The sequence below is a fragment of the Rhynchophorus ferrugineus genome, unplaced genomic scaffold (assembly GCF_030347505.1).
Source record: "Rhynchophorus ferrugineus isolate W39M unplaced genomic scaffold, kcgeb_rfMv2 rfM4, whole genome shotgun sequence".
In the NCBI taxonomy this organism is placed as follows: domain Eukaryota; kingdom Metazoa; phylum Arthropoda; class Insecta; order Coleoptera; family Curculionidae; genus Rhynchophorus; species Rhynchophorus ferrugineus.
The window spans coordinates 45,699,445-45,724,485 of NW_027472583.1; the positions used below are offsets into that span (position 1 = coordinate 45,699,445).

Below are 25,041 nucleotides of genomic sequence, written 5' to 3' on the forward strand. Positions count from 1 at the left end.
CAGCATTTAGATTAAAACATGTCCCAGGCATTTGGAAGATGGCGGAAATTATAATGATCCCAAAACCTGGGAAAACACCTGTGGTCACCAAACGAAATAAAATCCTATAGACCTACATCACTGCTGCCAGTAATATCTAAGGTTTTGGAAAAACTCCTGTTGAAAAGAATAAAATCGATCATAGAGAGAAAAAACCTAATACCAACACACCAGTTTGGGTTTATTAACAAACACTCAACAATTGACCAGATCCACAGAATAACAGATGTTATTGAAAAAGCCTACGAAAGCCAAAAAGTATGCTCAGCTATATTCTTAGATCTAGCACTAGCCTTCGATAAGGTCTGGCATGAAGGCCTTGTTCATAAACTACAGAAAATGCTACCAAAACAACACACCGAACTATTAAAATCATACATTACAACCAGAAAGTCAAGCAAGAAGATGCTTACTCTGAAATAAAATAAGCTAAATCATGTGTACCACAAGGAAGTGTACTGGGACCAATGCTTTATCTACTTTACACTTGTGATATACCACAAATGGAAAATATCACGATGGCTACATTTGCTGATGATACTGCGATTATAGCTATCGGGGACAATAGCGAAGAAGCCTCACGAAAATTACAACAGGCAAGAGACAATATAAATAATTGGGCACAAGCTTGGAAAATAAGAATTAATGAAAGTAAATCTGCATAGGTGCAGTTCACCTATAAACAGACCGTACAAGCACCAATAACATTAAATAACACTATCATTCCATATAGCAACAACGCTAAATATCTCGGAATGAATCTCGATGCAAAACTTCGCTGGAAGGAACATATAAAGAAGAAAAGAAAAGAATTGGAATTGAAATATAGGAAAATGTACTGGCTAATTGGATGAAAATCGCAATTATCATTATATAATATAATATCTCTATATCTCTTATATAAGCAAATATTGAAACCTATATGGACATACGGAGTTCAATTATGGGGATGTTCTGCAAAGAGTAACATTAATAAAATACAATTTTTTCAGAACAAATTCCTGAGAGGTATTGTGGGTGCATCCAAATACTATAGGACTGATTACCTATATCGAGACCTTCAGATACCCACAGTCAGTCAAGATTAAGAAAATTGTAAGGGGGCATGAGGAAAGACTTCATTCTCATACTAATATTGAAATATTGCAACTTTTGGATACCACCAGAACAGGACACAGACTCAAACCATCTGATCTTGTGTAGTGTTGTGTAGTGAGGTGCATATTATAAAAAATACAGCAGTGACATGAATAAACATTATTTCACCAGAGACTGAGATAGGGCCGATGGGTCCTCCTAGTTATATATCTAGATTTAAGTTACCATAAAGACAAATTGTAGGTTACACGGAAATGACTAGTAACAATATATTAATTAAATAATAAAAAAATTGTCTTAAAGCCTTAATTCAGATTTATTTTAAATTGGAGATGATTTAAATTGGAGTTAATTTTGAAGTTAACACTGTTTCAGAGATGCAGCGTCAATGTGTTTTACATAAGATATCGAAATTTCAACAACTTGCGCACAAACTTAATGTTTTTGAAGGATAATTTTGTATTTAAATACACGAATTTAAGTACCGCAAAAATTTTTATTGCCAATGTTTTTGTTTCATTGTCGATACCAATTAAAGTTTCGATAATTAAAGCATTTGCATACAATTAGTAAAACTGTACAATGATCGATCGATTAAATTGTTTATGCTTTCGTTAAAGTGTCTTTGTGTGTTACACAATTATGATTTAATTGTGGGGGTATCACGAAAAATACCACCACGTCAATTACCTGAATGGTTCATGCGTTCGTTTAAAGACATGATATTTGGGGTCGCTACCGCAGGTGTCATTTCGACGTATTAGACGCGTAAAGTATGTGGTTCCGTAAAGTTCTCCCGTGTTGGTGGATTATTTTCGTTGTGGCGGCAAGATGCGAAGAAATAGTGTCCGGTAAAGTTGTCTTTTGTTGTCCGGTTCCATTACTCTATGATTTTATATTAATGTGTGTTTTAGATGAGGAATATGCCACCATACCCGATGTATTTTATCAAGACAACTTCGATAAGTGCATGATGCGCAAGGAGAAAGCCCATTTCTGCTCTTTCAGCTATAAACTGGAACCTTTGGATCACACTAAACCTCCAGAAATGTGGCGTATAATCAAGGTAATTAAAAACTTTTCTTCTCTTTAGTATTTATAATGTTTTTTCGCATTTTATAAAATATATTTTTGCTTAATGTTAGGACTTTAGGTTATCAAAAAATTCATGAAATTTGGTGAGTGTTGTAACTGACTGTTAATCTGTATTATTAACCTACTCGGTGATTAATATTCAAACTATGCTTATACATAATCTATTATAGAACTTTTATTTTGGTTTTTGTTATTATTATTACTATTTTATTATAACTTGTTTAACTATGTAGGGTTTTGAAACAATAGCGAGTCGCTATTGAAGCGAAATAAAATAACGTGTTTATGAAATATTGAAGAAATTTTCCTTTTATTTGAATGAAATTTGAATGAGACATATCAGTTTTTTAAAATTATATCTTACGAGGGTGGTTCAAATATGATCGAGACAAATACTCTGATACGTTTATTTACTATTGAAAAAAATTACAAAAATGTACAGTTTTGCTAGGTATTTCCCCTAACTAGTCACGCATTTTGTCGATCTTTCCGGAAGTTTTTTCATTCGAAGAATTCCTTGGGCAACTCGGACAGCTATGTGCGTACGAACTCATCGACCTCGTCGTCGGTGTTGAATCTTTGACCTCCGAGGGCTTCTTTAAGTAGTCCAAACATGCGGTAGTCACAGTGTGATAAATCCGGGCTCTACGGGAGGTGTTCCAGTACCTCCAACCCTAATTCCGATATTGTATCGAGCGTGAGACGCGCGGTATAAGGGCGCGCGTTATCCTGGAGAACAATCGCACTTCGTGCTCAAATGCTCCTCCGTTTCGAGCGATAAGCGGGTTTCACGCGTGTTTTCAGAAGCTTAGAGTAGTATGCAGCATTAATGGTACGTTGGGTGCGCAGGAAATCGACGTAAAACACGCCCCGCCTATCCCATAACACTGCACACAGAAACTTACCCGCGGACTTGGTTGTCTAGGTTTTGACTGGCGCTCCTTCCTCCTTCTTCCTCCACTCTATAATAGTCTAGTAATAGTGTAACCATGTCTCATCAGTAGTGAAGATTCGCGTTAAAAAAACGCCCGCCTTCCGCCTCGTATCGCGTCAGCAAGCGGCGACAAACTTTCAACCGCGAAAATTTTTGCTCCAAGTTCAACAGTTTAGGAAACCATCGCGCCATTATTTTCCGATATTGAAGGTGCTCGTGGATGACACACTACCAATACTGATGCCGAGTTCAGCCGAAATGTCTCGATCATATATCTTACGATCCTCCAAAATGAGTTGTTCTACGTGGCGAATGTTGTCTGGTATGATGCTGGTTCACGGTCATAAACGCAACGGTGTCGTGGCCATAACGTGGAACACAGCTGCCCATTCAAGCACTCACTACCGAACTGATTTCGTAAAAATTTCCGTCTTTTTAACGCCTTCCCACAATAAGAAACGAATGACAATACTTGCGTTACGGCGGTCGGCACTTGACGTTCACACATGGTGGTAGCACGCGCGTGAAACATGCGCCCCCGACGAAAACTATGCCACTGTGTTCTTAAGGGACCCAGCTATCACATACTTAGCCATGAGCTTCAAAACATACATGCGCGCCATCTACAGCGTTTGTCTCCATCATATTTGAACCACCCTCGTAAATTAGATGCTCAGTACGATATTAATCTGTAAAACTAATTTATTACTATTATTCTGTTCTACTTGAATTAATTATGTAGCATGAGTATGGGATAGATGCATCACTATGTATTTCTCAAATTTAAATTAAAGTAGACTACTAAGCTAAAGTTAAGAAAAACACTTATACACTAAATAAGTCCGTGTTGTTAGGTTCGCTTCAATCTTCTGAGTTCCTGCGTGTTGTTTGGTAGCTATATTGCTTCTACGTTCTTGTGATTTGCATAACCTTATTTCATGTGTTAAGGCAAAAACTTTGATAAATCCATTTGATATCGAGGTCATGGCCAAAAATACAATGTTCATCCTTTTCTATATAGATCTGGTTGAATTTGAGCGATTCAATAATTAATCGAGCCACATGTGCTTCAAGTCTACACCATTCAATTTGCGACAAAATAAATTGATTATTGTTATTTTGGAGTGGTCATTAGAGAGTAACTATGTGAGGAAGCGTTATAATGAACTTGGTATGATGCCTTGTAATCATAGCAATATTTCGGCTAATATTAGCTCAAAGAACTAAATATTAGAAAGAAAAGAAAATTTAATTTCACTTATTTTTTTAAAGTTTTGATAAATTCATTTCATATATAGCACGCTTTATTAACAATGCTTTGTTGTACGTTAGTTTTTAGTATATTTCGTCACTGGATTTAATGCCTTTTAATAGTTACATATTACAGGTCACTTAAGATTTAAAATTGGGTATAGAGAAGTTGTTTCTTACTTACTACTTATCCAAAATTGCAAAATTTGTCCAAAATATGAGTTTCCCGCCATTTGTGGGATCAAACGTTGCCTACTAGAGAAAAAATACTTTGGTACTTCACAGTTTAGAAAGCAAGACTTATTTATTGTTGAAAAATATTTTTGGAACAATGACAGTTAAAGTTTTCAAATTTGGTGAAAAATTTGGTCGGTATGTTAATTTAATATCATCAACTGTGAATAGAGTAACTGAAAAAATCAGGAAGTTTGGTTTAATTGTACAAGAAAGGCCAAGGAACTTCAATATCGGATTATTCAATAAAAATATAGCTGATTTGGTTGGCGCCGTGCTAAAGGCGACAGGACGTTTCACCTACTGTTGCGATAGTCGCGGGTTTGAATCCTGCTGGGGCATGGTCGAAAATGTATGTTTGTGATTTACAATTTGTGATTGTTCTAGGCAAAAGTGCAAAATCCGATAAGGAAAATGACCCCGTCACATCAGTATCAGGTTGGGTAAGACCGGATGTCTTCTGGGATGATTTCTAAGTTAGTCACTCGCCAGTCGGTAGCCTTAATGCTGAGGACCGTTGTTCGGAGCCCACGTTAAACAGTAGGTCTAGTCCAGATAAACCCTCGTTAGTAAAAAGGAAACCTTAAAATATTTACATTATTAGTTTTAGTTTCTATTTCATTCAAAATTTTTCAAATTTATAGATTATCAGACATCTTTTATTGCATAAAATAAAGAAATCATTAGTTTTATTACTTCTGTCTTAAAATGTTGAACCAAACTGGAATTGTTAATGTTGAAATCTTGAATACACCACACTTTACAAAACACATTGTCCCATTTTTTTACCAAAATATCCGCCAATTACTTCAATGATTATGCTATTCTGTTGGCCATGGATGATGCTTTTCAAACTGAGACTGAACATATTTGATTGTGTGAATGGGCGCATTATCATTTTGAAATATATGCTGGTGATAGTAAGAAACTTTATAATTGCGAATGTCGAGATATTCATTCACAGTAATCCGATCAGTGATGTGAATGTGAGAGGACCAGCGAGAACATCACGTTATTGCCGCCAAAATCATAACAGTGTTCATATTATTTTATCTGTATACTATATTTTGCTCATCGAAAGCATAATTTTTGCAGTCGATGGTTGGAATTATTGCTCGCAGTATCTTCGCTTACGTACGATTATATTGGGTTGTGTTTGGACTTCGGATATGAAGTTAATAATAACCTATGTTTAAAATTATTAAGATATTCTTGGAACCCTAGTAAAACGTACCATTTTAAAAATAAGGTTAACCTTGACGCTGAACGAGCATTGCGACATGTATGGGTTACAACATATTTTTTGATGAATGGTCAGCAAAGAGGCTTTTACTTCAGCTCTAGCAAAGAGACTTCTGTAAAAGATTCTGTGTGCTTTATTTCAGCCTCCAGTACAGCGCGGTCTAGAATAGTTTAAGGTTTCTTATCTATATAGATATTCTATATTTATCCAATAATTTTATTATAGCATCTTTTTGCTAAAAAATAGCACATTTCAACACACAGAAAGGAATATCTGCGTGCGAAGCTTTACCCAGAAAATTTGAGAAAATTTGCAAAATTAGCAAAACACGTGGTACGAGATGATAAAAAAATGAAGCGAATATTGAGGTTTTAAATGAATCCTTTGTTTAATATGCAGATGTAATTGCTCAAGCTACTCCTATTTCGATGGGAGCGAAGTTAAATGGTTTGTGCATATTCCGTGATTTAAAAAAAAATAATGGAGGATACTAAATTTATTGACATGGTGATGAGGAAATTTGGACAGTAACTTAATAAGAAAAGAAATTATATATTTTCTTTGTTAAGTGCTCCCTGTAAACTTGCTGCCGGCGCATATGTTGTTACATATAACAGAAAATACTTTCTTATGGTCCTAATGATAACTTGCTAATTATAATTTAATTATCTCCTTGAACTTGAGATAATTTTGTATCAAATATAAACACGGAAATAAAACAAAACAAGAATCATTGTTATTCATTTTGGTCGTATAAAATACGAAATTAATTTAAACGAATTTTCGCAGTTTAAAATTTATAGTCTGGAATATATTTTTGTTATAATAGTCTAGTTTATTTATCTATACTGTTATATTTATAGTCTAGATGCTGCAAAAATTGTATGGACAGTTAATTATACTTAAAATACTTAAGTATTGTCAAGGATTATGTTAAATTTAAATAAGTCTAAAGAAATTACAAATGAAATGAAACATATTCAAAGATTAAAAAGACTTTCTAATTGTTGGAAAATCGAGTTTTGTAGCTTAAGGTTTAAGGTGACGGTACTTCAATTCTTGGTGATAGTGTAAAATTGTGTTAGCTTGGATATGTTCTGGGATATGATCAATTACTTGTCGATTGCCGATAGCTGATCATAATTCGAAATGTAGGTTATAAGGAAATTACAAAATGGTAAAGGGTTTAGAACACGAAAACTATCGATTTACTTTAAAAACTGTTTTATTCTTGAATTGAGGGTTTTTGCCTTAGAAACCAATCCAAAACCACCCCCCACCACTTCATAAAATCTTCATAAAATTGATCATTCAGGTAATTCTAAAACGGATAGCCCTTATTCTAGCTATACAATGATAGCCAGGGCCATAACGCGGCATTATATAACACCACCTCCTAAAGCAACGGCCACAGAGATGTAAGTGGTCGATGTCCTGTCTGAATGTCTTATGTTGTAGCTGAAAGGGTATTGAAAATCTTCGAAATGGCACTGTTTCTACCCAAATTTCCTCTGAATGGGTTTCCATTGGCCTTACCTATTCAGATAGTAATAGTCTATGGCTAAGAAACTGAGTTACTACAATCTCCCTTCGGTGGCCGTTTACCCTGAATTGCAATCTTTTGTCTAAATTCTTGTAGACTATGTTGGTTCACAACAACTTCAGCCCGTCTTTGGTGGCCTTGAGATGTAGTGTATGTGCTGCATGCACGATCGCATCTGCGATACATTTGTTAGAACTCAATTTAACTACACCAAGAAATGCTTCTAGTGATAGCGGAAGTGAAGCGTTGGATTCCCAACCCAACGTCAACCTGTTTTCTTTTCTTGATAATTAATTTGATTCCGGTTAATTGAAGGAATTTAAAAGATAATAGCCTTATAATTTCTCCGGAATCCTACGGACTGCGTCAGATTTTTTTGTTATTTTCTAACTATACAATTGTCCTTTTTGGCTTTGAACAGGATATTCCACGCATAGGATGTGGATAAACACAAATTACGTATAAATAAAATGTATATAATAAAATATATGACAAACAAAGTGTGCATAGATAAAATTTATGTCTAGATAAAATTAATGTCAACAGTGAAATGTCAGTTTTTAGGAGTACAGAAAGGAGTACAGTTGAAGGATACAAAGACACACGATAATTATTAAGAGTTAAGTGAACAATTCATTTGAGTTAATTTCTATGATAATAATCACTCTCTCGTGGAAATCCCGTCAACCTATCACTATTGTCGCCGATTAGCGTGTCCCTATAATTATCCAGTAAGAATCTTATTCTACGAATGAACGAAAGTGAAGAAAGGTGATAGCAGTTGGTCAAAAGGTGAAAGACAGAGATAGATGATTGGTCACAGAATTCACAGCTTTCTGCAGCGCGTGAGCACATTTAGTGGTAGTGCGAGAAATTCAGCACGGTGTCTCAGTGTCAGCTGACTGAGTTTCACTTCACGGGAACGGGTAGGAGCAACAAGAAGGAGATTGTTTGATTCAGTATTTTTACACTGCGTCTCTGGTAAAGGGTCTGATAATGGGATAGAGCTCAGTGTGGGTATATATGCTATCGATATGGAGTTGAAAGTGGACTACAGACTTCGCTGCAGCATTCATGCCCGTTCGTTGTCAAGTGTCCAAGCGTGAGAGTAGATGCTGGATCTATAGTTCGAATTAAGGAAGATTTGCGGGTGTTAGAGTCTCTGGGTTATGACTGAGGCTGTCGTATTTGTCTGCCTACCGCGAATGATGAGTGGGTACAACTTTAATCAGTGGGTAAGGTAAAGTATCAAGGGAGAACCTTATGTTGAACATATTCGCGAAGCTCTTCATGAATATGATGCCCGAATGGAGATGCGTATTGATGTTCTTTATTTAACTAAATCAACGTCTCTGCTTTAAATATCCTTAAAAGGGGGTATCATTGGCTCTAATTGAAGTTAGTCAGTGAACGTAACATTTCAATTTACTACAGATACTTATCCATTAAGTATTTAATAGGTCTAGAGTAGACAAAAATAGAAGAGTGAATTACAAAAAAGGTTGTATTTTCATCTTTAGTACGCTAGTCTCCTAATCACGGTGTACTTTATAAGTAAGTAATTGTCATAGCTGAACGACCGACCGATAACTTCATAGTCCGTCGAGTAATTGAAAGTCCGGGAGGGTTAGTCCTTCCCTCCTGGCTTACCAATACACAACCGAAACTGCCTCATAGTTGACCCCTGTGTGTCGCGACCGCTACAGCATTAAATTTGAGGATATGGCATTCGTTAACTGGGAAGTCGTTATAGGACACGAGGGCCCGGCGAAAACATACACACACATAGTGTAACTTACTATATTTTCGTCAACTTACGTCTTACTATCGGATTCGCATTTTCAGAAGAACTTGAGCTGAGTTGTTATTGTACGTGACGTTATCCAGCCATGGAATTGTTGCGGTGCCGATCTTAAGTTGCGAGACGCGCAGTGCTTCTTATGGAAAATGATAGCCAGGGTTTTCAGGGGGTTAACTTGCAACCTCCAGAATTTGAACCATTTGACTATAGGATCGAGCTGCTTCTGTCAGTGTTCTTGAATGATAAGGTCTAATAGCCTTTGTCCTTGATATTGTTTTAGTCAATAAACTAGTTTATCAAATTATAATACTTTTTTAAAAATCTTATTTAAGTCTCATCACTATTGTAGCGAATTGAGGTTTTAATGTAAAAAGGCTGTTTTTATCAATCAAACCTTAAAACTGCCATATAATGTTGTATATACGATAAATAAGTTAATTGTTGTAAGTAAAATTGATATTATTTTAAACTATTTTATTTATAGGAGGAATTAAATGATTTAATGTAGTATTAAAAACCGAATAAGTGAATAAAAACACGATTTTATAAAAAGCGTAAACCTGTTTGTTTAAAGTTCAAGTAATTAACGTTGAATCGAAATTCATTGAACTAATTTTTTTATTGTAATTATTGCGTTTCTTATTTAAAATATGACAGTAATAAGATATTGTAAGGTAGGTGAGAAAATAGTTTCGGTTATCTAAATTTTATTGATATATAATATAATATAATTTTTCACACTATCTGAACACTAGTTTTACTAGTTTTTCGTTTACAGAAGTATATATATATACATCTATAAGAAATATACTTCTATTAAAACGCTGAAGTATATTATTCCATCCAAATTTTTTTTCCATTCCATTTTTTTGTATATATAGTAGGTATATATTATATATATAATATGTATCAGGCCTATAAATAAATTTTAAAGAATTTACAAGACATGTTACTCTGTATTTAATCGCAGCGGGTACATTTATTTTCAACTTCATATTGTGTCATCACTTTTCAGTGTGTGTCGTTTCACTGAATTGTTAACAAACATTTTTTTCAGTGGAATGAAATTGTCTGAGTTTGTAATGAACAAATCGAATTTCGAAAAACTTCTACTTGCGTACTTCAGTTTGAAGAAAAAGGCATCTGAAGGTCATTGAATGCTGAATGAAGTTTATGGCAACCATGCTTCATCGATTTCAACTTGTGAATACTGATTTCGACGTTCTAAAAGTGGTGATGTTGACGCCGAAGACACAGATCGTTTTGGACAGCTAAATAAATTTGAAAATGGGGATTTGAAGGCGTTACTTGATGAAACCAGTAGTGGATTTTGTTTTGAAATGTGTGTTTGAACCCAGCACTGCTTGAAAAACAGCTGGAATAGGAGCAAAGACACGACAATGTTATTCCTCAGTAGGACAACACTCGATCATATGTTTCCGGTGAAAATAATTCTTGGAAATGTTAAAATAGTTGTTGGGGTAGCACTTATTATTGTACTCTCATATATTGTTATCTGTTGTACTCTCCAGACCTGGTTCCTTCTGATTACTATATGTAACTCATGACCTGTCTGAGCAACGCTGCATTTTTTATGAAGATACCAAAGAATGGGCCAATTCGTCGATAGCCTCAAAATATACAAGGTTCTTTCGAGATGGAGTCCGTAAATTGCCTAAATGATGGGAATAACTTGCAGCTATCGATGGATAATACTATGATTAAAGTACATTGTACTGATTTTCTAGGTAACTGATGCATATTTTATTAAAGAATATGACTTTATCAAGTTTTTATAACGAGTAATGTATGCCATTTTCCATATCTTTGTATCTTTTCCATCGCATATAATCATCTGAAAACAGTTGATTCACTATCTATCACTATCTGCTAATTTTTTATCATGGGCTTAAAAATTGGCACTTTTAAATTGTTGAAACCCAATCTGATAATTTGAATATAACGGAATAGCAAGTATCTAAATGTGTTTTATGGTTTTCAGCAATTGAATTGTTCAAATAATAACAACAAATTAATGCACCTGTAATAAACTGCCTCTATATACTTAATAATACAATAATGCTGAATGAAACACTGTAATTTGTAACCATCGAACAGCTCTGTTGGTTTATGAGTTGTTTACATTTATAGTTCTCACTTTCATCAATAGATACCACCGATTAAAATACATGCAAGAGCCTAATTTATAATATGGTGTCTCAGTCGGATAATGTGGCATCAATCGAGTAATGAAGGGTAAATGCGACAAATAGCGTGTTTGGTAGACATTTATTTTCTGTTCAATTAAAATGTTTTTGTGACTATTTTCACTCATTTTAAACTTGCGTGTTATCATATGACTTTAATAAAGGTTTCTGCTTTTAATGCTTGGCAGAAACCTATCAATTATAACCAACAGTAATTTCCTATGAAAGTTTCCGTCTATTTCATTGGTAAACAAATATAACATATATCTAGTATTTTAGTTGTTATAGATGAGATGTAATATATAGTAAGTATATAAAAACTATACTGAAACCATTTTTATTTATATTATTTTCGATAAAAAAATGAATATTATAAGATTAATATTTTGTAAGGATATTTAGGAATTTTGAGATAAATAGCTTTATTTATATGATGTTTATTTTTTTTAACACAGGCCGTTAGCAACAAGTCAACGAACTATAGGCATGATATATTGAGGCATAGCATATGTGTCCCAAAAACATGTCCGAACGTTTCTAAATTACCAGAAGATGATCCAGAATTGTGGAGAGGTATTCAAGATTGTTACGATGCCATATACCAACCCTTAGGCTTCAGAGGAACTATCCTTAAAATGTCCTGTGAGACCCAAGATCCGAAATTTCCCATAGACTGGTTAGATATAACCTTCGGGTAAGAATTAATTTATTTTTTGAACAAATTAGTTTAAAACTTAATGATAATGTGTTTAAATCACAACTAGCTGTTTTTTTAATAAGATTACAATGCTCAATACAAGAATAATCCTGTAAGTAATGGATATAAACCTGTTAGGTATGGGAGATAAAAGGCTGTTTTTCTTCATAAATAACATTTATCTTTGCAAGTTGACGACATAAATCAAATTTCAATCTGTCTAGTTGTTACAAATGAGCCCAAATTAAACTGTTTTTTTCTTTCTATTTATTCTCCCACAGAATACGATATATGGATGAATAGGCGAATGATTTACTAGTTCACATTCAATGTTAAAATTATGAAGATGAGGTATCACATAAAAATTACGTAAAAGTGGAATATTTAAACAAGTTTTGCAAGTTATTCCATTCCATTTTGCAAGATGACTGGTTTTATTGAATATATTTGGTAAAAATAATGTGTAACACAAAAGCTGTGTTCTACAATACAATGTGTGTACAATATTTTGTTGAAGACCGTAAAATGGAAATTACAAAAATGGAATGTTCTATGGTTTTATATAAAGGAATGTATTAGGAGAAAAAAGAACATTCTCATAACTTGTTAATAAACATTTAGTATTAATAAAGTGTTGGGCACAATTTGCTTTTAAAATCTCCTCATAATAGCTCAAATGTGTTGAGAAGTGGCTATTGCGCTGACCGGGATAGATGTTTGATGATGTCCTGTTGATCCTCAAACCCAGACTGAACTTTCTGCTGTGTGCATTGGCTCGTTATCATCTTAAAATATGGTAACGTTTGCCAACAATATGCTAGTCATAATAAGCACTTTATCATTGAAGATGTCGAGGAACTCATTCGCAGTATTCCGACCAGAGATGTAAATTAGGTCAGATATGTACTACGATATTGCAGTGTAGAATGCCATACAATCCGGATCTTAGGCTGTTTGTAGGTTTTTTAGTTCTCCCTATACATAAACACGACCATTAGTAGGAAACAAGGTAAACTATTGTTCATTGGACCATACTACAATCTTCTAGTCATCAAATGTTCAACTTTGGCTTTTTGACAAATAGTACAGTATTCTTTAGTGAGTATTGAATTGTGCCGTCACCTTTGCCGCGGTAGTTTTGTGTTTTCTGGCCACCATCCTTTTTAATTCTCGTCGGTCTCTGTCAGTTAAATCTCGCTTATTATTCTACTCCGATGATGTTTTACGTTGTTTTGTGTATGCTGCCATTACCGTAGATCGTAAAGCTATAAATAATTCAGCTGGTCTCGTCTTAGACGATACCTAATCGAGCACTAATTTGCCATCTTTTAAAGCTTGAGAGATATACATATACTGAAATATAATCTACAAGACTTTCAATATAAACTGAGCGATCAATAATTATGTATACAGCAGCAGTGTTACTAACATGCAAAAACGTGTAGTATATTGCATGCATATCACTATTATTTTGTCTATACCCTGTTTCTTGATTATTGGCGGAAATGGGTTATTGGTAAAGTATAATTGTAAATAACTGTTAAGCCGGCTTCTTTGGCGCAGTGGTCAAAGCGACAGAACGTTTGTCCTACTGTTGCGATAATCTCGGGTTCGAATCCTGCTGGGATATGGATGTACTTTATGTTTCTGATTATTAAAAAGTAATAATAATAAAAATTAGACTTTGAGATATTAAAAAAGAACTGTTAAACAATCTAACCTAATTGTCAAATACTAAGGTTCTGATATTGCTCTATGTAAAGTAACAGTTTCCGCTGAGTTGTTGCTAATCATCAAAACTTATTTGTGTCCATTTATTGGACGAAACGATAGACCAAATTCGCAAAGACATTTTAGACCGCTTAGGAGAATTAATTGCTTTCAGTTTAAAAAGTTAAATGTTTAAATGCCATTGAAAAGATCCAAAAAGCGGGAAAATCTAAAAAGCGGCAACCATACAAATTGATGATATATATGCTGGCTTTGCTGACAAAAAAGACATATTGTGAGTTACAATGAAAAATGGATCTATTAGGACAATACCAAGTAATGAGAGTGACAATTGAATAATGACATTGAATAATGTTTCGTTATAAAAAAAAGTCAGCAATTCAATTTCAACGCTCGGCCACTGCTGCAACTCTTATTCATTACCACCAATATCATGATTACCGTTTATTCATATTGATGCAGCGTGACTTAGCTGGTACACGGTTCCGAAAAATGCAAAAATGGACCGATTACTCATTAGAAAATGATCTAAAATATTTTTACTAACATATATGGTACCATTTTTTTCAATAAATGTCTTTTTAAAGTGAAAAAATTATAAGTAATGTATACTCAATTTGCATGTGCAAGGACTCAATATCTTCCTACCCATTCTATTTATTTCTATAATCAATTGCTGATATTTATAATCTTATTATTATATTAATTTTACTAATGGCAATATTTTTTGCTAGATTTTAACTTGATCGTTCAAGCCGTAGTAATTAACCGACTTCAAAAAAGTAGGAGGTTCTATATTTGGCTCTAACAATATATATATTTTTAATGTATGTTCGCCGATTTCTCCGTCAATTATTGACCGATTTTCAAATTAGTTAGGATCTCTTTGGGGGATAGGGGGATAAGTCGAGGGAAAACTTCAAATTGCAAAGGCACATATAATATTTTCACCTATTTTTTATCTATAATTATTAGATATTGGTGTATAATGTTATTGCTGAACTGATGTGACGAAAATTCTGTCAATTTTCTTTTTAAGCACAAACCATCAAATATGAGACGTCGTAGAAATATTACCAGCGATTGTATCGGTGGTGTAATTGTTAGAACGTTGAGCTAACGCGGAGGTCGCAGATTGGATTCCCAACAATGAGCTTGAAGTCGATGCCGAGCCTAAACAAATCAAATATAATAATATAATTTTGTGACCTATACACAAAATTAAATTACGAACAAAACATATACAACAATTTGTTGCTCGGTACTGATTTGGAAGTGATCAGTTGGTATTAGTTAAATTAATATTGTAAATAGATAAATAGGTTTTGGGTAGGTATTAAGCTAAATTGTGTGTATATAGTAGAATATGAAATACGTATAGTGCATAGGTTAAATAAGTTTTTTCGTTTATTTTTATTTAGTTACTACAACGATTATTATGTACATATTTCATATTAAAACATTTGTGTTAAGAATCTAAGTTTAGGCTTCTCAATTATCTATAATCTGTTGGTTATGGCAAACAGTTATATGTCATTTTCAAATAGTATTACTGAAGCTGTATTTGTTTCAGAACCATTTTTTCCATATACTTGGCGTTTGTCTTGTTCGCGTCTTTCTATGAAGGTTATAAAAGGTATGAAACCAAAGAAGTATACGACAAATGGGCCTCAACTACAATTGGTGGTATTTTTTGTACATTTTCTATCACCAGGAATTGGATAAGGTTAAAAACTGTTAACAGTACTCACGAAATTGAAAGATTACGTTGCATTCAGGGCATGAGGTTAGTGTTATATTTAATTAGTTGGCATAATTATTTTTTACACTTAATTAGGCTAAATTAATAATTACTTATATCATCCTAATTATAAGTATATATACGTAATGTTTAATAATTTTATAGATTGTATAATACAGCATTGGTGGTATTTTCTCATACAGCATTGAGCTTGATAAGCGGCCCCGTAGCGAATGCTAGATATCCGGAATCGGTAAGTTGTGCAAGATTCGGTGATCACCAGAATCTAGAATTTATGAATTTACCTGTAGACAAACAATTCTACCTGAATAAAATATTATTTTTTTTTATATAATTTTGTATTATTTTAATTAACATAAGATAGAATACTAAATGGTGATTAAGTTTAATGACATAAATATGTAACAGGTCAATTGAAAAGTCTCCGGCCTACCATAGTAAAACACATTTTTTTGGTAAAATATTTTTTTTTGTTCAATATAATTGCCTTCAAGGGTGAAACACTGATTATAGCGACCCTCCAACTTTTCGATACCATTTTTGTAGTACGATTTGTCCTTTGCTTCAAAATAGGCCTCAGTTTCGGCGATCACCTTTTCATTTGACGAAAATTTCTTCTCAGCGAGCATTTTTTTGAGATCTGAGAACAAGAAATAGTCGCTAGGGGGCAGATCTGGAGAATACGGTGGATGAGGAAGCAATTCGAAGCCTAATTTATGGATTTTTGCCATCGTTTTCACTGACTTGTGACACGGTGCACTCTCTTGGTGAAGCAGCACTTTCTTTTTCTTCAAATGCGGCCTTTTTTCGGCGATTTCAACCTTCAAATGGTCCAGTAACGCTATGTAATAGTCCCTGTTGACTTCGGTGTGAAATGATGGAGTTATGTTTCATCTGTTGCAATATATCGACGCAAAAACGTTTATTACGATCGATCATCTTCAAACACCGCTCCGAATCATCAACTCGTCGTTGATTTTGGTCAAACGTGAGCTCGCGCGGCACCCACCTTGCACAGAGCTTTCTCATACCCAAATATTCGTGAATGATATCATGTACACGTTCAGTTGATATCTTTGGAGTGACTGCTATTTCATTCAATTTCAATTTACGGTCATTCAAAATCATTTTGTGGATTTTTTATATATTTTCGTCGGTAACAACCTCTTTTGGGCGTCCATTGCATTCACCGTCTTCGGTGCTCATTTCACCACGTCTTAACTTCGCATATCAATCCTTGATGGTTGATTTTTCTGGGGCAGTGTCCGGAAACTCGGCATCAAGCCAAGTTTTTGCTTCAACTGTATTTTTCCCTTCAAAAGCAATATTTTATCAACACGTGAAATTCCTTTTTATCCATTTTTTAATAACCACAACAAAACAAACAAAAGTTGCTTCACTCAAAATGCTATTCACAAACTAATGATCCGAAAGCTGTCAAAATTTATACACGCACCTTTAGAGGGTTAGGGCTAACTAAAAAACATATGGATTCAATTCTAATAGCGCCATTTATGTGTTAAGCCGGGGACTTTTCAATTGATCTGTTATGAAATTTCCACCACACAATTTTAATAAAAATAGCATGCGAAATACTGATTTATTGATTGTGAATATCTCAATATATCTCAATTAATTCTCTAATTGGTCTTTTAAGAATATAAGATTGAAATGAAATAAATTATTTTGTTAGAATAATATCGAATTCTTGGCATCTGCCACCATACTCAGGTAACATTATTATAATTTCCAAATTATTTTGTACACCTCGGGATACAGTCTGACGAATGTATCTGATAATAACTGATCATCTCACAGCTCTTTGCTCATTGAAAATCTTAGATGTATCTCTTTAGACGTATAGGTTATTTTTGTTATGTGTATTATTTTGTATAATTTACCGACTTTATTTGATATAATATTAGGGATACAAATTGAAATCAGCCGATTTACAAATGACAGTGCTGCGGATTACGAAGGCTCTAAATGGAGAATGAGAACTTCATATGTCAATGTATAACATTTGTCCATATCTAAGTTAGTAAATATGACTAGTTTTGAGCTCAATAAGAGTATTGTTTCTTAGTTTTAACTGAATAGAACTGCAGTTGAAACGTGCAGAATTATAATAGAGACAATATGCATCTATTTTATAAAATGGCAAGTTTGGCGTTTCGGATATGTAATTTCGAGGAAGACAAATAGCTTCCCGAATCTGTAAAGAAGTTTGAAAATGTGGCATTTACAATAAAGCCAGAGTATATTAGGATCGTCCAATGACATTTACGAATTACATTTAGAAACGAAATGGGTTTTTTGATATCGTAGATACAGGGGACGAAAAGTAGATTCATTATGGGAACCCCAGCAGAAAAAATCGTGGGGATATGGCGAGACCAACTCGTGTTTTTACGAGTTGCTAGAACTGGGCAAAATGTTTGAAGGTACACAACTTAATGTTTGAGTCGCATATTAATGCATAAACAACTGTTGTATTAAGGCAAGATAAAGTAATCATGTTACCTGAAAATGCTTATCTTCATTTGGTTCAGGAGGTTAAAACTTATTCTTATCTGGTTGAATGGCAGTTTCTTCCTTCTAAAGATACCAAAACAGTGAATACCGAAATAGACTAATAATTTGAATTTCTATTAGACAAACATTTAGATGGTTTTTTCGTACCTTTTATATATATTCATAGAATGGACTTGGTCGTGAGCAACTAGTACTAATTTCCATTAATTTGAAAAAAAATTCGTCAAAACACCACTGTCTATAGCGATAACTATTATTTGGTCTATTCTTTGGAATACTACTTGGACTTTATTAGAAAAAAAATGTTCCACTATCTGTACTTTCTATGCTACAGATGTCAATCCTTTTGGACGTAATTTCGTGGTATATTTAAGAAGCCGGAATGTTCGGCTCCCGTCATGTTTTTCATTACTTTTATATATACTTATTATATTATATACCCATCTAGTATATTCGGTTTATTTTAATTTTTGCCAATTTATAAAAATCATTTTGTAAAAAAGCAATGTTTATTTAACATAACAGATGGGATAGAACCACAAGGTGGTCTTGATTGCATCGTGATAAGATACTCTTTTACGTCTTTAGGTATGAAGTTTTATTGTATATATATTTAGCGTGTAACTGTTTAGTTAGTTTTTAGATATCCAGTGCATTATCTTTAGAATATTTTAGTATTTCGGAGCGTTTTTAATATTCCCTTTCATTACTCAACTCAACAATAATTCTATATTCTTTTGATTTTTTTTTAATATTAGGTTTTTACATGTATTCTGATGATTTTTTCATTTATTGAGAAAAATAGTTGCACTACCTATTAATTGAAATATTTTTAATCATTTGATGCAACTTTCTGGCAATATTGTGTCGAAAGAGCGATGTTGGCTTGGCAACGATCCGATTATTTCCACCATTTTCGACTTCTTCAGTATTTCAAAACCGTGCATCAGCCATATTCCATCAATCTGAACCAGTTGTCACGTGTGGTACAGAGTAACGACAGTTACTCGCTATAACTGGTATTTTTCCAACAATACATAGTTCAATTTGTCCAATTGACTTTGATAAACATGTCTAAATAGCAGTTTTAATAGGGTTTAATAGCTCACAATAAACTACACTTTGCTGATAAATAACAAATAAATGTATCGATCCTTCGTAACAAGTTTTACTATATTTTTTCACCATAAAAAACTTATGTGAACCTCCACAAATATTTTAGAATCAAAATTGGTTAAATTTGGCCAGTCGTTCTCAAGTTCTAGTAAAACTAACCTTGTTACAACTCTTTTTTATATAAATAGAAGATGTGATATGTGTGTCCTTTACAGATATACTATTTAATTTCAGGACTAATATTAATAACATTATTATATATTATAGTTGCACGAAAATGTAGCCAGATTGATTTTCTCCAGCGGTCCTTTATGTGTTGGCACATTCTTTCTCTTCTCCACCTTCCTGTTGTCCAACGGTCTCTTCGATCATCTTCGGGACAAGAAAACGTTGGATCTCAAGCTGATTTTGTTTGTTATTTTTAATCGAATATTTAGGTAATGTTAGGATAGTTGTTATTGATTTAGATAAATATTTGTTTGATTTTAGGTTAACTCCTACAGTATTGGTGGTGGTACTGTTTCATGCCACTTGGCTGCGTCATTTAGGCAATGGTCCTTGGTGGAATGATTTTGTCGGTTATGAATATCAAAAGTGCCGCATGAATGGATGGACCAACCTTATCTATATCAACAATTGGTATGATACTTTTGTTATGGTACGACGTAATAAAGTTCTACCTGCGATGGTCACTTAAAGTTGATTTTATTTTAGTGTTTGCCGGTTACATGGTATCTCGCACTAGATACTCAATACTTTGTGATGGCGTTGTTCTTCATTTCGTTTCTGAAGTCGCACGAGAAGTACTTATATTGGATCATTGGTGGCACGATGTCGGTTATATTTGTAGCAACATTCATACAAAATTACTACCACGATTTCTCGGGACTTATACTGCCTATACCTGAGTATGTTTTCTTTTTAAATTATTACTTTTAGTGGTTCAACAATCTACCCAGTAGGCAATAAGAATTTCTTATGATTATATTATATAGATGACAAGCAATCGTTATGGATTATAATAGGATATTGCGTTATATTACTTGGTTATAAACATAATAATGAGCATCGACAATACTGTTTTGGAACTGCTGCATGATGGGTATATTAACCATACCAGCAGTACTCCATATGGCCAAATAAACTCAAGTATTCATCTGTATATCATTACCTTGTTATCTAATGATAACTTGGATTTGTGCTTGCTAAGCTAATATATTTAATATAGTTTATCAAAGTTATAGTTTATTATAGTTAATTATATCATAGATTATAGTTAAGTCCAAGTTGTTTTTGTTCAGTAAGTATGTGCTTCTTCCAGGTGAGGGGTCAGTCCAGATGTATACCAAGATATTTAGCATACTCAGCTAGGGAAATTTGACAATTATTGATATTCACTAGTATGTTCTTCTACGCAGATTTTAATATTATATGGGTAGATTTTGTTTCAGTTGTTTTAATACGCCATGTCTTCAACCATATTTGCATTTTATAGAGATGTTTAGAAATCATTTGATGCTCTTATTGGATATTCGTCAGATGCTGAGATTGCTGCGTCGTCTACATGTGTTGCCACTTTAGCTGTAGTAGGTTTTCGGGGTGGGTAGGTCAAGTAGTCTTCCTTGCAGAACTCCTAAATATATAGGATATAATTCAGTGATTGAAATATCTATCAGTGAGGTAAAATTTTAGTAAATGAAAATGCGGATGAGGGAGAAGTTTCTTTAACTTAACCTGCAATACTATGTGCCATATTCACATACTATCAAAAATATATATGCCTGGAATGCGGCTGAAAAATATCTTTTGTTTTGTTCATATGTATTTATGTATTATAATTTTTCAAAAACTTTCGATGTTATTGGTAGCAAACTTATAAGCCGGTAGGAGGTGGCATCTTCTGGTGATTTTTCTGATTTTAGAATCATTATTATTTATGCTAGGAAAATAATTTATTTGTAATGTGGCGGTACATATAAAGGTTAATAATTTTACACGCGCTTCAGATAGTTCTTCCGGAAGTATCCGGAAACTTTTCTACAGTATATTTATCTGGTTATTGTTTGTTTAACTTCCCTGACCGTAATTTATTTTTATTTTGTAATTTTTAATGCGGCAGGCCCATTTGAAATGGTGAATTTAGGAATCTGTTAATTTTATTTTTGTCATGTTTAGCTCAGACGGGAATTGTCGAAATTTTTTTTAGATGATTTGAGAAAATGTCAGCCGTCTCTTTATTGCTTCTTGCCTAATCATTGTACTTTTTTAAAGATGGTGTATGCTACTGCTGCCCTTTACGCATTCTGGTTTTTTACATAACGAATAGTTTGTAGCTTCAGTTGGCGTCAGATTTGCTAAGTATTCTTGAACTCCTTAGTTTTGTTCATTTTGGATCACCTCGTCGATTTTTTTTGTTTTATTGAATTTTCTTTTATGTTCTGCAGTTTTGTTGTCAATTCTTTGGTAGTTTCCTAGAATCGACATGATATATATTTGTAGATATTTCACTGTTAGGAGTCTCGTATGATGTTGTCTCCTATATATTTTTTGTAATGTTTGCTGATGTTTATTAAGGTCCATATCAATTTCTCTTTTTAATGGCAAATTTAAAGAGATAATTCTGTTTCCTTTGATTAGTTGCCAGTTAGTTCTATTATGACAAAAAAACTGTTATTATTACTAGTAAATGAAGATATTGTTACTATTTGATGGTCAATATGTGGGTTCAGCAGTAGAGATATGTTGTAAATTATCTGTCTTCATCGACATCGACTTTAATCTTGATTCCCACATTAAATATTTGACATTGTAATGCGACAATAAATCTATTACCCAGTATTAGTTTTAGTAAATAATTTAGTACCTTTAGTTAGATATTTTTTATTAAATGTGTTACTTGATGACTTGTGTAATATCGGTTTGTAATTTGGATAAAAGTATTTTCGATTGTTCCAAATAGATGCCTTTAAAGTATGTATGTCTCTTGTAATACTTATTTAGTGGAGACGGTCCATAGAAGAGTCTACTTCATCGGTATTTGAAGTGAACGGTGATGTTGAAATTGGTTTCCTCGTTTCCGTTCCGGAAATATTTATGTTAAAGATAAATCCTGCTTTGGCTGGCGTTCACTTGATGGAAATCTTTAAAATATTGAGATGAACCGATATATTTAATTTAAGATGGGTATCATGGGTTAGGAAGCTTTACATGAATTAACAGTGAAAACTTAGATGGACCGAATTTTCATTTATGAATTGCTGATACGACTAATGCAAAAGCAGCCCAGAAAAGTTTCACAAATGATTCCAAAGCTGGCATTGACGCTAAAGAAAAAGTGGTTGAATTTGAAATGAATTATTCATAATCAGCTCTTCGAACCTGATAAAACCATTCATTGGTTTTCTACTCTTTAACTATACTCTTTAAATAATTAATTAGGTGCTTTTCATAACGTTATCACTAGACTTTTGACATATTTATTGCTTCGAAAAAATTGATAAATATTATCTGGAAAGCTTTTTTCCGATTACAATTTGTTTCGGTCTCGGTAAAACTCCCTTTATGTTTTAAAATAAGTTTCAGTCAAAATAAGTCCCAAAAATATCTAAGAAATCGCATATATCTAATCAGGAACTGAAACTCAAAAATTGTTTTTTGAACAACCGATTATATCTTATCTTATATGCGAAAATGGACCAGTGACATCGAAGATGAAAATGAGCTTCTTTTTAGAAGCGCTCATTGTTATTAGAGATAAGATAAAGATAAGATATTTATTGATGTTTTGTGTTTTTTTTGATATGGAGTTAATAAGAAGAATGAAGTTAATATTTATTCATTCATTAAAATGTATATAATTTCGACAAAATCGAAAATGTAAAAATGCCGATCGGATTGTGGATCTGTTTTGGTTTAATTGGATCCTACCTAGGCTACCTATGAAAAACTTCGAATATCTTTTCAGGGCGAGTGAAGAAAAAAATGATAAGTCATAATAATTTTTTTTTTAAATTACATCAACTGAATTTTTTAACGATGGAATTGATTCTTTTATAAACAACATATAATATATATAAAATCCTCGTCTCCAATACTAGTATGCCATTTTATTTTAATCTAATAGATATTGAATAAGCTAGTGGCTATTTTGCTACAAGATATTAATTATGATATGTCTGAAGGATTAGCAATTCAATTTCTGCAGTGGCAGTTTCAATTCGGTATAAAAGCTCATATTATACTACAATATGTGCAGCAAGACTTTACGGCTATTATTATTCCATTTCGGTGTCGATGTGTATGGCTCTTTTAAACTTACCCATGATTTTTTGCTCTTGAGGTTACTCTGATCATGCAATGAAACCGTGATGTTTATAGAATTAAATTATATTTATCAAAAACAATTGCTTCAAATGGTATTTTCAGCCATCAACTGCTAAGATGTCTGAAAATTAGTGGAGAGTTTAATTGTGCAATTAATTGTCTTTTTATCCTCTAAACCACTCTTTGTCATTTGAATCAAAATCACTTTTAACAAGTGATTTGAAAGTGTTTGATGGGCTTTAGCAGCAGGCACTCTTCATGTTGAATAATTAATTGAATACAATATTAATAATAAATTAATTGTGATATTTTTGTTTAAATGGCAATTACATTTTTAAGCTGAAAAATACAAATAAACTCAAATTATGTTTTAGATATTTTTACGGTATGAGGAACCTTTTGGGAAGCTTCCAGTTTCACTATCAAGTAGGTAGTTTCATTGGCAATTTGTCTCCAGCAGTAGCAGGCATTGGCATAGGCTATTATTTCTGCAATCATAAGAATGATAGCCCTGATCAGTATATTTTTCGTACAAAGGTATGGTATTTGTTATAAATTTATAATTGTTGTGTATATTTCTTAAATATATTATTGTACGATTTGTTATATTGCTGTATTATGTCTATTTTACTATATTCAGAGCTGGAAAAAATACATACTTTGCATTAATTAAAATACATATTACAAAATACTATATTACCTATAAAATACTCTCATATTTTATAAAATTTTAACACTGTTTTTTAACTATTTTTATCTCTTTACTTTCATTATTGGCTCAAGGGTACTCCTAAAGTTGGTAACCACTGTTACAACATTGGCATGTCACCTATCAGCGAATACTTTGTTTTTACAATCAAATCTATAATTAAAGTTCCTCTTTCTCGGCTTTCTCTCACTGGATCAGCTCCAAAGAATTTCTTTTCAGACAACAAAGTAAGAAGGCAACGGCTTGTGAAGAAGTTATCAAAAAAAATGGTATAATTTTCAGGATCATGAACAACTTCCAACAATTTTGTTACAACCCTTTCATCTAAATCCTGATTTTCGTTTGTCTTCTGTGTAGCTCCACCATCAGTTTGCGGGTTTCCCTCGTATTTGGCAGAATGACGTCCAAAATATGGCACCATCTCCAATGGTCCAAAAATATACCAAACTACATGAAACCTTTATTTAGTTCATTGAAAAAAAGGTCTTATCTTGGAAAATTTATCAAAATTACCAGAAATATGAATGTGCTCTTTATTTCATCAAATATATTCCCTGACACTGTTTTCCATATGACAGGAATTGCCTTATATTTATTTAAACTTAAATGTCAAATTCCCAAACTTATTCTTGACTTCACAATTTTTAGGAGTCTCAGTGTAATAAAAAGCACACTTCAGCCATTTTGCTATAACTTTCTTCTTTTTCTGTTTTGTTTTTTCAG

The 25,041-nt window shown here is 33.1% G+C and overlaps 1 protein-coding gene across 1 annotated transcript in view; it reads left to right on the forward strand.

Annotated features, from left to right (window-relative positions):
* Positions 1-1,829: 1,829 nt before the first annotated feature.
* The window catches only part of LOC143196129 (nose resistant to fluoxetine protein 6), a 30,233-nt gene continuing 7,021 nt past the window's right edge, over positions 1,830-25,041 (forward strand). The window contains exons 1-9 of the mRNA XM_076403745.1: positions 1,830-1,988; positions 2,052-2,203; positions 11,901-12,139; positions 15,447-15,659; positions 15,780-15,867; positions 19,554-19,723; positions 19,776-19,944; positions 20,001-20,194; positions 23,984-24,146. Of these exons, the coding sequence (XP_076259860.1) occupies positions 1,913-1,988; positions 2,052-2,203; positions 11,901-12,139; positions 15,447-15,659; positions 15,780-15,867; positions 19,554-19,723; positions 19,776-19,944; positions 20,001-20,194; positions 23,984-24,146 (1,464 nt within the window). The 5' untranslated portion in view covers positions 1,830-1,912. The remainder of the gene's footprint in view (positions 1,989-2,051; positions 2,204-11,900; positions 12,140-15,446; positions 15,660-15,779; positions 15,868-19,553; positions 19,724-19,775; positions 19,945-20,000; positions 20,195-23,983; positions 24,147-25,041) is intronic.